This window comes from Panthera pardus, unplaced genomic scaffold (assembly GCF_024362965.1).
Source record: "Panthera pardus isolate Hobbes unplaced genomic scaffold, ASM2436296v1 HiC_scaffold_2, whole genome shotgun sequence".
Classification (NCBI taxonomy): domain Eukaryota; kingdom Metazoa; phylum Chordata; class Mammalia; order Carnivora; family Felidae; genus Panthera; species Panthera pardus.
Genome location: NW_026526765.1, coordinates 116353474 through 116366036, shown reverse-complemented (window position 1 = coordinate 116366036; position 12563 = coordinate 116353474). Strand labels below are relative to the sequence as shown.

The 12563-nt window shown below is 42.3% G+C and overlaps 1 protein-coding gene across 1 annotated transcript in view; it reads right to left on the bottom strand.

The window, feature by feature from the left end:
* The window catches only part of PPP2R2B (protein phosphatase 2 regulatory subunit Bbeta), a 509803-nt gene extending 505390 nt beyond the window's left edge, over window positions 1-4413 (bottom strand). The window contains exon 1 of the mRNA XM_019414213.2: window positions 4365-4413. Coding sequence (XP_019269758.1) covers window positions 4365-4398 — 34 coding nt within the window. The 5' untranslated portion in view covers window positions 4399-4413. The remainder of the gene's footprint in view (window positions 1-4364) is intronic.
* Window positions 4414-12563: the final 8150 nt, after the last annotated feature.

Sequence of the window (12563 nt, the reverse complement as noted above, 5' to 3'; positions counted from 1 at the left end):
TAGGATTAATAGATGTGTGTCCAGGGCTAACAAAGAGTCTTGATCCTTCAGAATCTCCCTTAAATATTTAACTTTGTGAAGGGATAAGTGAGAAGAGGTGCTCTACCAGGTTTAGAGAAGGTGTAGGATTACTAACCTAATAACTTTCAGGGGTAAAGTACTCCTTGATGCTAATTGATTGTTGCCAGCAGAATGTAATTGATTTTTATCTCCCAACCTTCCTTAAGAATTTAATTTTGGTCATCTGTACTACAGAAGCAGTTATGTTTTTTGTCATTCAGTCAACTAGCATTGCTTGAGTAATTACTATGTGCAAGTAATTGGGAAATACGAAGATTCATTCAACCACTTTTTCGTTAAACATATTAAAAAGGAGCTCTTATTTTCTTCATTGATAATTCCAAAATTATTTAGGTCTTTGTGAGTATTAGTTTGCCGCTTGCTCTTCTGGTTCTTCTCACACTGCCCTATTTCCCTGTGTATTTCATGCATGTACATGTGTGTGTCTGACTGTGAATTCGTGTTCCTTGCTACTTCATCTGTGGGAATTTGAGGAAAGCATGACTTGAGGCTGCATTCTGTCAGACAGATAGTACATTTCTTCCTGTAATCACATGGGGATATTAAACATTTGGGACTTCTTTAATCCAATTCTCCTTTTGAGGCATTTTTTTACCCTATGGACAATGTGAATTTTGCTACAGACGCACATAAGAACAAATTTGGAGTTATGAAATCGAAGAGAAATGTTTGTGTGGTCCATTTATCCCCCCTCATTCAGTGCTGTTCCATCCTGAGCCGTGGGCTTAGTTCTTATTCTTAGTTTGAAGCTATAGCCCTTTGGGGACCCCAGGAGTGGAGATCTCATATCACGTTTCCAAACGTAGATGGGTTGTAGGTTTTGTCACCTATCTCATAGGCAATCTTGAAAATGGAAGCACGATGTCACCATTTTTCTGGAGATGACTTCAGGGATTACTCTGTTTACCTTCATTTTCCTCTCTACAGCTTTCTGGTGTCATATGGTCTGTAGTTCACTTACAATTACTTCAGCTTAGGAAGTGATATGTGGCACATTTTCATGGGTGCATATGTTTTCATTGACACCTCCAGAACGGTTGCATCTCATTCAAACCATCCTCATCTTACAACCATAATCCAGAATCGACTTCTCCAAGCATTTGAGTCATTCTTATAATCTACGCAAGAACAAGTCTACTTGAATTTATGATCTTGAACCAGGAGCATCAGCATCACCTGGCACATTTGCTAGAGATGCAACTTCTTGAGCCCCATGCCTGGCCTACTCAGTCAGAATTTCTCAGGCTGGAGCCCAGGAATCTGTGTTTTAACAAGCCCTCCAGAGAAAAGGGACAGTCATGACAGGTGGAGAACAAGTTTGAGTAAAGATCAAGGCTGGAAGAGGTAATGGGACATGGGAAGAGTGAGTCATTTCGTTTGTCAAGGCCAAATCATTTGTGAGTTTACAATCCAATTACATTCTTTTTCAGTCTCTTCATGCTCTATCAGAAAAAGTTAAGTAATGGAGACAGAACAGTCTTGGGGCAAAGCAATGAGTTCTTTCCTAAGACCCATGGAAACAACACAGAACCCTGCCATTGTGGTCTGCAGAAGGAATGAGGAGGATCCACAGAGGCACGTGCTAATATTAGCCCAAGCTTGGAATCTTAGTGCTGCATTTTACAGCCCTATGTTGGCAAGCAGGTTGTGGAAATGTATTTTCACAATTCGAATCAGGAGGCTGTGGGAGAAGCTTGCCAAGTGCATAGATGCAGGGGGGTGTTAATTATTCTCATGGACACAGCACCTGAGAACTTCTTGTGAATTATTAAAATGCTGTGTTAATTTATTGTATATGAATGTCAACTGACTCGATTTCATAGATCTTCACTTCAGGACTAAATAATAAAATTTCTACGTATCCCCTGCCTCACAGAGCTGCTGTTATTGTTACCTTTATTGAATTAGATGGTATGGAAATTGGAATGGCAATATGTCTGCACGGATACAGACACTGAGGATTTTTAGAAATAGATGAAAGAACAAAGAGGTGTTAAAGTTTGGGTCAATGACTATTTCTTGAGGAAATAGTGTCATCAATTTTTCCAAGAAACGCTATCCTGATGCAGTGATTATACAATGCCAAAGAAAAGCACTCAGACAGTTAAAAGGGGACTTTCCTGAAGAAAGATAGAGACCTGGGATGCCATGATATGTTCAGAGCTGCCAAGAAATGACTTGCTGATTAATTCCTCATAGGTACCTGCATGTAATTAACCTCATTTGCTCCTCTGAAAAATGTGGATGGTGAACATCTCGTTTGTGAAGATTAAAGAAATATGGGCTTAGTATGTCCCACAAAATTTCTGGCACATGGTAGTTGCTCAATAAATGGACATTTCTGTTCCTCTTAATGAGTCAGGTGTGACCAACCAGGAGCACTGGTTGTTCTACGTAAGCGATGAATCACTAAATTCTACTCCTGAAATCATTATTACACTATATGTTAACTAACTTGGATTTAAATAAAATTTAAAAATTAAAAAAAAGAACTAGAATAGAAAATATCACAGTGCCTAGCAGGTAGTAAGAATATTGTTTTATGAATTTTTTTTCAGTTTTATATAACCCCTTAGTTGTAGGTTTACAGTGTTGCTGTGGAATACGGCCCAAACACTGAAATGGCACTCTTCTGGAAGCTAAGGGTTCGATGGTAAAAGAAAGGCTGCCTGTTCACACAGAGGTTTCATCCTGGTGGGGAAGGCAGAGAGAAAACAACAAGCAAGCAAAGAATATGTCCAAAAGGGATAAAAATTGTGAAGAACCACTACAGGCTTGGGTGTAGAGTGATGGGGCTCAGGGTCCCTGTTTTAGATAACGAGAAGGAAGGACTCTCTGAGAAGGTAAAATCTGAACAGATTCTGAAAAAAGTGAGAGAGTAAGCTGTTTAGATTTGGAGGGAAAGTTGAGGCAGGCAAAGAGCAGCGAGTGCAAAGGTCCTGAGGCAGAGGTAATCTGGGATTACCTCTGTTTCTATTCTGAAAGCAGCACAGGAAGGAGGCCACAGTGGCTGCAATGGAGGGTGTGAGGGGAACCTAGGAGAAGAAGGAGTCAAAAAGGTCACCAAGGGCCAGTCATATAGACTTCACGTTCCACAGAAAGAACTTTGGCTTTCTCAGGCAAGGTGAGGAGACTGTGCAAGGCTGCCAAGCATGACTGAGGATAATAGCCACTAGTGAGTCCTGTCTGTTATCAGCATTCCTCATTTGATTCTCATGGTCTCCCCTTGGTTGCATCAGTCTGTCTACATCCAGGCTGTCAATCCTTCAAAGGCAATTTAGTATAAGAGTGTGGCTATGGAGACAGAGAAGCAGATGTTGATTTATCTCCACTATATGCCTAGCACAGCCCCAGACCCATGGTAAGCTTGACAAATGCCAGATTTCTTGTTCTCTAAATCTACTGAAAAGATAACCATAGAATGCCTGCAGTAACTGAACAGTTCTTGACTCAGGACCACACACTGAGTACGACAGCATTGGCTAACATTTCCTGAGCGCCTGCTCTGTGTCAAGGCCATTGAACATATTATGCATGCTGGGAACAGACTTCCTGTGTCCTGACTCCTCTCTCCTCAGGCCCGCCTGGAGCCCTGTCCTGCCTCAGTCCCACTGCTTCCCTTCCTGTTACACACAACACACACACACACACACACACACACACACAACTGCAAAAGCACTAGTAATTAATGGGGTTTTTACAGAAGGTTTCCTACAGAACCTTATTCCATACAGCAAAATTTAAATTAAGGCCATTATGAAGCATTTCAGTTCTCTTTGCTCTGCTTGCCTGCCCTGTTGCTGGGTCTCTCCTCTTATGTTCTTGTCCCCGTAGCCTCTAAAATGCCCGTCTGGGAGTGCCTGGGTGGCTTAGTCAGTTAGGCGTCCAACTCTTGGTTTAGGCTCAGGTCACCATCTCATGGTTCATGGGTTTGAGTCCCTCATCAGACTGCTTGGCATTCTCTCTCTCTCTCTCTCTCTCTCTGTCCCTCCCCGGCTCACATTCTCTAAATAAATAAACAAACAAACAAACAAACATTTTAAAAAAATACAATAAAATGTCTATCTTGTTTGACCCAGAAATCAAGGTCTTCCCCTTAGATTTCATACTCCATTTGAACAACAACAACAACCCAGCAGTGCTTTTCCCTGTAAATCACAACTGCTCACAGCCCACACTTACAGTGACCCTGCAGGGTTGGCCTTATTATCCACCAGAAAGCAGAGAATGTTGGAGGCATATTGGGGCTGCCGCTAAGTGGCACGACTAATGTCTAAACTCACCTCGTGCCCTCTTGTCGGCCTCTGCTGCAGGCATCAGGCGTTCCTCTCTCGATGCATCTCTGCCACAGGGTGGGCCAGGAGATGGCTCCTGTCACTGAGGAATGTTCAGAGAAGTGGTCCACTCAGCAGTACTCTCTCTGGAAACTGTGGTTTTCTGTTCTGGGACCCAGTGATTCGCCACACCTGTGCAAGTCATTTCTCTTCTGAATTTTCCATCTGTGACAACTGGACTTTGCCTCTGCATTTGAGATTAACTAGTAAATGATAAAAAGTAGGCTTACAGAACAACAAAATCAAAGTATGTGTTTTCAGACCCTCAGGGGGGTGTGATTCAAGCCCCGATCTCGATACTACAAAGCAGGTTTCCTCTTTCTTCCCTTCTCTCCTGACTTCACAACTCCGCTCTCCTTACTCCGTCCACTTGCCCTTGAGGCTTCGGGGATGCTTATGTGACAATGATCAAGGCACGTGAAGCATGTGGGCTGTCCAAGCATGAAGTCATAAGTGTATTGCACCACTCTTATTATCAATGACCAGTCCAAGGTAGCATATCCACACCCATGAAATTGATGAGCTGGTCCAAAGTGAAACCACCGTGGAATAGCCAGCCATGGGGATCGAAGTCGGAATCTTCCATTCGGCCAGTGACTGCAAAATTTGGAAGTGCAAGTGGCCTGTGGGGGCGCAGGGAGGGAGCCAGGCCATCTGACTTCAATGGATATCTTCGAAACAGAAGGAGAAACCAGAGGGGAAAAGAACTTACCTTTGTGGAGTATTTATTGCATCTTGAACTACTCTTTCAAGCACCTCGCTTATCATTAAACATTAATTTCCCTAGAAACTGGCCGTTTTCACTTGGTGTAGCTGTAGCAATTACGGGCAGTTTTGGCTAGGCAGCTCCGACTTCCCAGCACGGCTCTGTGAGCTCTGTGGCCTTTCCTCAACAGAGAGCTTCGCTCATTTACAAGCTGTGTTATTTTTCTGGGAAACACAAGATAAATCCTGCCCCAGTGTAAGAACCTGGGTCAGACCTATAAACAGGATTCTAGTCATAAACAAACTATAATTGTCAAGAGGAAATTACATTATTGATGAAGCCCCCCATTTCTAACTCCAAAACGGGCATCTTACTGTCTCCAGAAGCATGCTTTTTTTTTAGCCAGCTGAGCTATAACTACAAGTACGGAGAATAGCAACAATGATACTTCCTTCTCTGTAGCATCAACACCCAAAAGGGCCACATAGGCCTTAGAAGTCTGGTTTCATTCATAGCAGCCAACTTTCTCTCCCAGGAAGGGACCAGTGTCACACCTGACAGGTACAGGTACACAGAGGTGACTTCATTAAAGTCACAGAGTGAACCAGGGGCTGTGCGGGGAATAGGTGTCTGGTCTCAGAACCCAAGCGGTTTTCTTTATTTGCTCCTTGCCTGGCAATCTCCATTATCATCACCAATTCATGTCTTACAATAAACAGAACACCAAAGGCTTTTTAATCCTGTGTGTCACCTGAGGCTCTGAAAGATTATGAACCTGCCATAGATAACCGGGGACAGGTAGAATGAGGATCTTCTGTGAGAGATTGTCTTTGCCTCAGTTAAAGCCGCTGTTGATTCTCAATTACCCCTGTAAATACAGGGGAACAGATAATAAAAACGCAAGATAATCAGAAAGTCATTAATAGTGTACGAAGATTTGTCTCCAAGGATATTTGTTGCAGCATTTTCACCAGGAAAACCTTATCTCTCTTCTCTCAAGGGATTATAGAACCTAATAGAAAGGCAGCTAGTCTTAAAAAAACAACAACAAAAAAAAAACAGTAAAAGAAAAGAAAGAAAAAGACTAAAGCTGTTATATATTCCATACTGCAAAAGAACACCACCGATATAAGATAAAAGCTGACAAAAGACGACACTGTTACAAGTTGTATCTTTGTGGAAGGATGGGCCTGTGTGACAGCCTGGCTGGGGGGCAAGGCCTGGCTGAATTCTAAACCATGTCGATGGGCCCAGGGGTGGTGGGACCAATGCTCATCCTCAGGTATCTGAGAAGCCTTGTCAGAGGTACCCCTAGCCCTGGGGAGTAGATAAGGACACACACCAACCTCACACAAACCTGGTAAGACTAATACCTAATCACTGACAATATATGAGACTCTTTTATTCCCTGGGTAGAAAACACCAGACCGGACAGATCAGAAATCCTACTGAGAGAAGCAGAGAGCCAATCAAAGACATGTGCACCTGAGACTCAGACTTTGTCATTTCTATCTGGGTAACATTGGGGGACACTGGGCAGGTCACCTCCCTGAGCCTTGGCTTCTCCCCATGAGGATGAGGTTATGATTTAACATAACCATTAGCATGTAATATGCCTTTCATACACATTCATGAATATTCTTATTGTTGGGGTTGATATTGTTACCACATCTCAACGCAGAAGGTGTTTTTCCCATCCCTGAAGTGTGGGCTACACTTACGGACTTTCGTCCAAAGAGTACAGTATGGGAAGAAGGGAAGAATGGCCTTATAGTAAAGAAATTTGAAAGAAATTGACAAACACAGTCTCACCCCTGTGGTCAAGGTCAATGTCAATAGTGGTAAGTCAGTCTGGTAATAGGTACCCTCTATATAATGTGATGAAGTGACTCTTTACCTCTGTGGTGTTCCTCCAAAAATTCCATTAACTCCAGCCCCACCGTGAGTAAAACATCAGAAAAATTGCGGTAAAAGGGACATTCTATGAAATGTAAGACCAGTTTTCCCCAAAACTGTCCAGGTCATCGAACACAAGGAAAGTCTGAGAAAGAGTCACAACCCAGAGGAGTCTAAGGAAACACAACAACTACGTGTCATGTAGTGTCCTGAATGGGATGCTGGGACAGGAAAAAGGCATTAGGGAAAAAACTAATAAAATCCAAATCAAGTATGGTGTCTAGTTAACACTGACATTAGTCTTGGTTCATTGGTTATGATTAAGCTGCCAAGCTAAAGTAAAAGGCTAACAGTGGGGGAAACTGAGTACAAATTATACTATGCTTGCAATATTTCTGTAAACATATTTTTTTTTAAAAAAAAGGTTGTTTAATGAAAAAACAGAATCAGACGCATAAATACAGAGATTTATGTATTAATTATTACATTTATGTATTTATGTATGTATTTATGTATTTAGATTTATGTATTAATTATGTATTAATTAAAATATTAATTAAAATACTAATAAATTAGTATTTATTAATACTAAGCCCGGGTGGCTCAGTCAGTTGAACATCTGACTTCGGCTCAGATCATGATTTCACGGTTCATGAGTTCAAACCCCGTGTCGGGCTCTGTGGTGACAGCTCAGAGCCTGGAGCCTGCTTCGGATTCTGTATCTCCCTCTCTCTCTGCCCCTCCCCCCTCACACTCTGTCTGTCCGTCTCTGTCTCAAAGATAAATAAACATTATACCTTCCAGTTCCGTCCATGTTGCTGCAAATTCAGTCAGAGAAGGACAGATATCATATATTTTCACTCATATGTGGCTCTTGAGAAACTGAACATTGAGTGTCAACTATATTCAAAAAAATTTCTAAAGATTATTTAAAAAAATATTTTTAATATTTATTTATTTTAGAGAGAGGCAGCAGGGCAGAAAGAGAGAGAGGGAGATACAGATTCCAAAACAGGCTCCAGGCTCTGAGCTGTCAGCACAGAGCCCAACAAGGGGCTCGAACTCATGAACTGTGAAATCATGACCTGAGCCGAAGTCAGATGTTCAACCGACTGAGCCACCCAGGCATCCCTAAAGGTTATTCAAATGAAGAGGCTACAATGCCACTTGGTACAAGCAGTGTTTCAAGTAGCTCTTTACTCATGAAGGGGCACAAAGTAGACTTTACAGCCTCTGAGATCCAACACCAAACTAGTGTGGGACCACCTTCCCACTTGAAAAGCCCCAAGATCCACGTTTTAAATTTACTTACTTATTTAGAGACAAAATTTTAGAGCCTCCAAGGAGGCTCTGCACTGTCAGCATGAAGCCTGACACAGGGCTCGAACTCCTGAACTATGACATCATGACCTGAGCTGAAATCAAGAGTTGGACACTTAACCGACTGAACCACCCAGGCTCCCCAGGCTCATTTTTTTAATGTATCTATTTTATTTCTTTCTTAATGTTTTTTTCAAATTTATTTTTGAGAGAGAGAGACAGACAGACAGACAGAGCATGAGCGGGGGAGGGGCAGAGAGAGAGGGAGACACAGGATCCGAAGCAGGCTCCAGGCTCAGAGCCATCAGCACAGAGCCTGATGTGGGGCTCAAACTTACAAACCCTGAGATCATGACCGAGCCTCAGTGGAAGGCTTAACCAACTGAACTACCCGGGAGCCCCTCGCATCTTCTCTTTTTAAATGTTTGGCAGGGAACAGCAAGCAGGTAATCCATGCAACCAACAGGGGATTTTACACAGGATATACTAAAGCTCAATTATCTTCCTAAGACCGCAACTTTAAAAATTGACCTCATATTTACTGAGCATATATTAAATGCCAGACAACAGTTTAATTATTTGCAAAGCAATTTCATCTAATCCTCTCCAAGAGGCTACAAACAAGTTCCTACTAATATCCCCATTTTGCAGATGAGCAAATTGAGCACAGGTTATTTAAGTGACTTGTGCAAGGTCACATACGAATAACAAATTGAACCATTATAAAAATAGACTTAAACTCAAAACCAGTCTGTTGTGCATCCACAATCCAAGAAGAATGAAATGTAGCAAATGTCGCTGCCTTTGGCACAGAAAGTTGAACATAAAATACAATGAGAAGAGAATGATAGGTCTCCAATCAGTTGTCCCCTCACCTCCAATGTATGATTCTTTTTTTTTTTAATTTTTTTTCTAATGTTTACTTATTTTTGAGACAGAGAGAGACAGAGCATAAGTGGGGGAAGGTCAGAGAGAGAGTGGGAGACACAGAATCTGAAACAGCCTCCAGGCTCTGAGCTGTCAGCACAGAGCCCGAAGCGGGGCTCGAATTCACGGACCGCGAGATCGCGACCTGAACCGAAGTCCGACGCTTAACTGACTGAGCCACCCAGGCGCCCCTAATGTATGATTCTTAATTTACAGCCTTTCTGAAAAATCAGGATGTAGCTGCTTCCAAAGGTAAAGATGCATTCTCACTAATCGATACTTTTTTTTAGCAATTAATTTACAATGTATTTCTGACCCCTACCTCACCTCTGAACCTCAGTCACCCACTGCCCTATTTCTTTCACTTTGGGCCCCACCTCCACTTTGGGCTCAGAAAGGACCAGCCATGGGCTGCCCACCGCCTACCGCCCACAACACCTTCTTTCTCAAAATAGCTGAAAGCTTAATGGATCCACTCTCACACCTTGTCAAACTATCCCTAGTTTCCAAACAGCCTCCTGGCAGTGTTAGGAAGCCCTCCAGGTTGGGTAATTCTCACCCAAGCTGTCTCACTCCACAGGTGAAATGTTTACCCAAGGCTTACTTCAAAACAAAACTACAGCAGTCACCATAATTAGGTTTGCTGAACAGCTTGTAAGGAACTGGACTAGATCGGTGCTCTACAAACCCTATGATATTCATCCTAACACTGATGATCAGGTAAGGGCTTGTTATCTCCATTTTGGAGTTGAAAAACAGGCTGAGAGAGTGAACAACTTGCACATAGTCACACAGGTAGTAAGTGCAGAGGTCAATATTTGAGCACGAATGCAGCTGACCCAGAGCTTGAGGGCTTCCCACTTGTGATTTTTCCTCACGGCCCATGACCTCTCAGCCGTCCTCTCTTCCCAGCCTCATGCATGGTCTCTCTACTGGCCCCTTGAGATTGTTCCTTCTCGTGCACAGTCTCACCAATCCAGGGGGTCAGCTTCCTCATCTGATAAAAATCCCCTTGTGAGGTAAAGAAGTCCCCAGGGGAAGCTGCCTGCTGGTGCCACTGCCCCTCCAACTCCCCAACACCTGTGCTGGAGCCCCAGGAGAAAATCCCCCACCTCCTGTCCTTTCAGAGCTGGGCAACCTGTTGTAAGTCATCGAAGCCCTGTGAACTTTAGTTCTTTTTTCTCCAAATGATGCTGGCTTTCCTGTCTACCTGACACCTATGAAATATACACTGATCATTTTGGCAGAAGTTTGCCATTTGTAATTGCATTTTTAAATAAGTTTTATGGTCCAGGCACCTGGGTGGCTCAGTCTTTAAGCGTCTAACTCTTGATCTTGGCTCAGGTCTTGATGTCGGGGTCTTGAGTCTAAGCTCACATCGGGCTCTGCACAGGGCGTGGAGCCTACTTTTAAAAAATTAGATAAGTTTTATGGTCAACAAGCATCAACTTTGTGGACTCCACATAACAAGCACTAGGCTAAGCACGCCATGTCATGATTTAACATCCACAGCAATCTTCAGGTGCCGAGCATTACTGATGAGATCACTGTGGCTCCAAGAGGGTAAAGAATTTAAAAAATAGAACCAGAAATGAGCAGATATTTCTCTATATAAAATACGCTGATGTGTTTTTTTAATTGTGAAGAATGAGACCAAGAAATCTAAACTTGAATGCATGGATGGGTTTCAGAAGTTATATAAAATCAGTCTCCCTCAGGGTTACCTGGGTGGCTCAGTCAGTTAAGCATCCAGCTTTTGGTTTCAGCTCAGGTCATGATCTCATGGTTCATGGGTTTGAGCCCTGTGTCAGGCTCTGTGCACACAGCACAGAGCCTACTTGGGATTCTCTCTCCCTCTCTCTCTCTCTCTCTGCCCCTCTCTCCACTCACTTGTGCTCTCTCTCTGTCAAAAATAAATAAATAAACATTAAAAAAATCAGTCTCCCTCAGATTCATCAATTTCTGTAACAACCAATCATTATGCTGGGCATGTACCTAAAGATAGCACATTCTTCTTCTGAGTTGCATAAATACTTTTCAACCTCAGATTATGGCATGTGATCCCCTCTCTATTACCTGGTTTACACTGTCATCCCCTCCAGCACAAAGTACATAACCTGTTTCTCATTCTCTCCTTAGCACCTGATACAGTGCCTGAATTGAATCAAATGGAATCTTCTTGGGCAAGGATAAAGATAATGTGGTCATTAAAATTTTACCCATTCTTTTTTTTTAAGTTTTTTAATTCCAGTATAGTGAAATAGGTGAAAGGGATTAGGAGTACACTTATCATGATGAACAATGAGTAACGTGTAGAATGGTTGAATCACTATATTGTAACCTCCAAATTGCACCCATTCTATATTGCAGACAAGAGAAAATCTCCAAAGTAGAGGATTCATGTGATTGATCTCTGGAGAGGATGATATTAACATTACTGACATTATGGCTAATATCCGTATTGATACAATAAAAATGAAATTATGTTCTTGGAAGTCATGAAATATTGGTTACAGTAATTAACAAGGATGAAGGTACTCATTTTAACACTAACATTTGTTATTAGCCCAAGAATCAAGCAGAGTATTTTTTAGCATGCAGTTTTGTTTTTTTTTTTTTTTTTTTCATTTTTTCTCTATTTTGGTCCTAAGGGGATAATAATGTCTGGCCAAGGGCATCACTACCGGGCAGATTATTTGAGGTTTACACTATTAATGTCTACACATCATAGATAAGAAAAATGAGGCTTAGAGACATGAAAGCATTTGCCACAGTCGATACATACAGCTAACTGCAGATCTTGAATAAGAATTCTGGTCGAGCTCAAGTTTAAAGTCTGAACTCTGACTTCCATGCACTCAGCCTCGCTTTCAGGAGTGAAGCCCAGCTCAAGCCCGGTGGGCCTGAGCTCCACCCCTAGCAGGAAAGAAGAAAAGCCTGAGAACCAGCATCTGCCACTCAGCTTGCTGCCTCCCCTTCTATGGTGCTGTTTTCATCAAGTTCAAAACCTTCTCTTTGTACTGTCCTCTAAACCAACTTGGCCTGTTAACTGTGTTCTAACTTTCTCTTCTTAATGAAGCCTTTACTCCCATTCAATCACCCTCTTACTATTTGCCTTTCTCCTTCTCCCCTATAGCTGTTGAAAAGTCACACCAAAGCAAAAGGGATATAGTCAATGATACTGTAATAGCGATGCATGGTGACAAATGGTATCTACACTTGTGGTGAGCATAGAATCATGTATACACTTGTTAAATCACTATGTTGTAAACTTGAAACTAATAAAACATTGTGTGTCG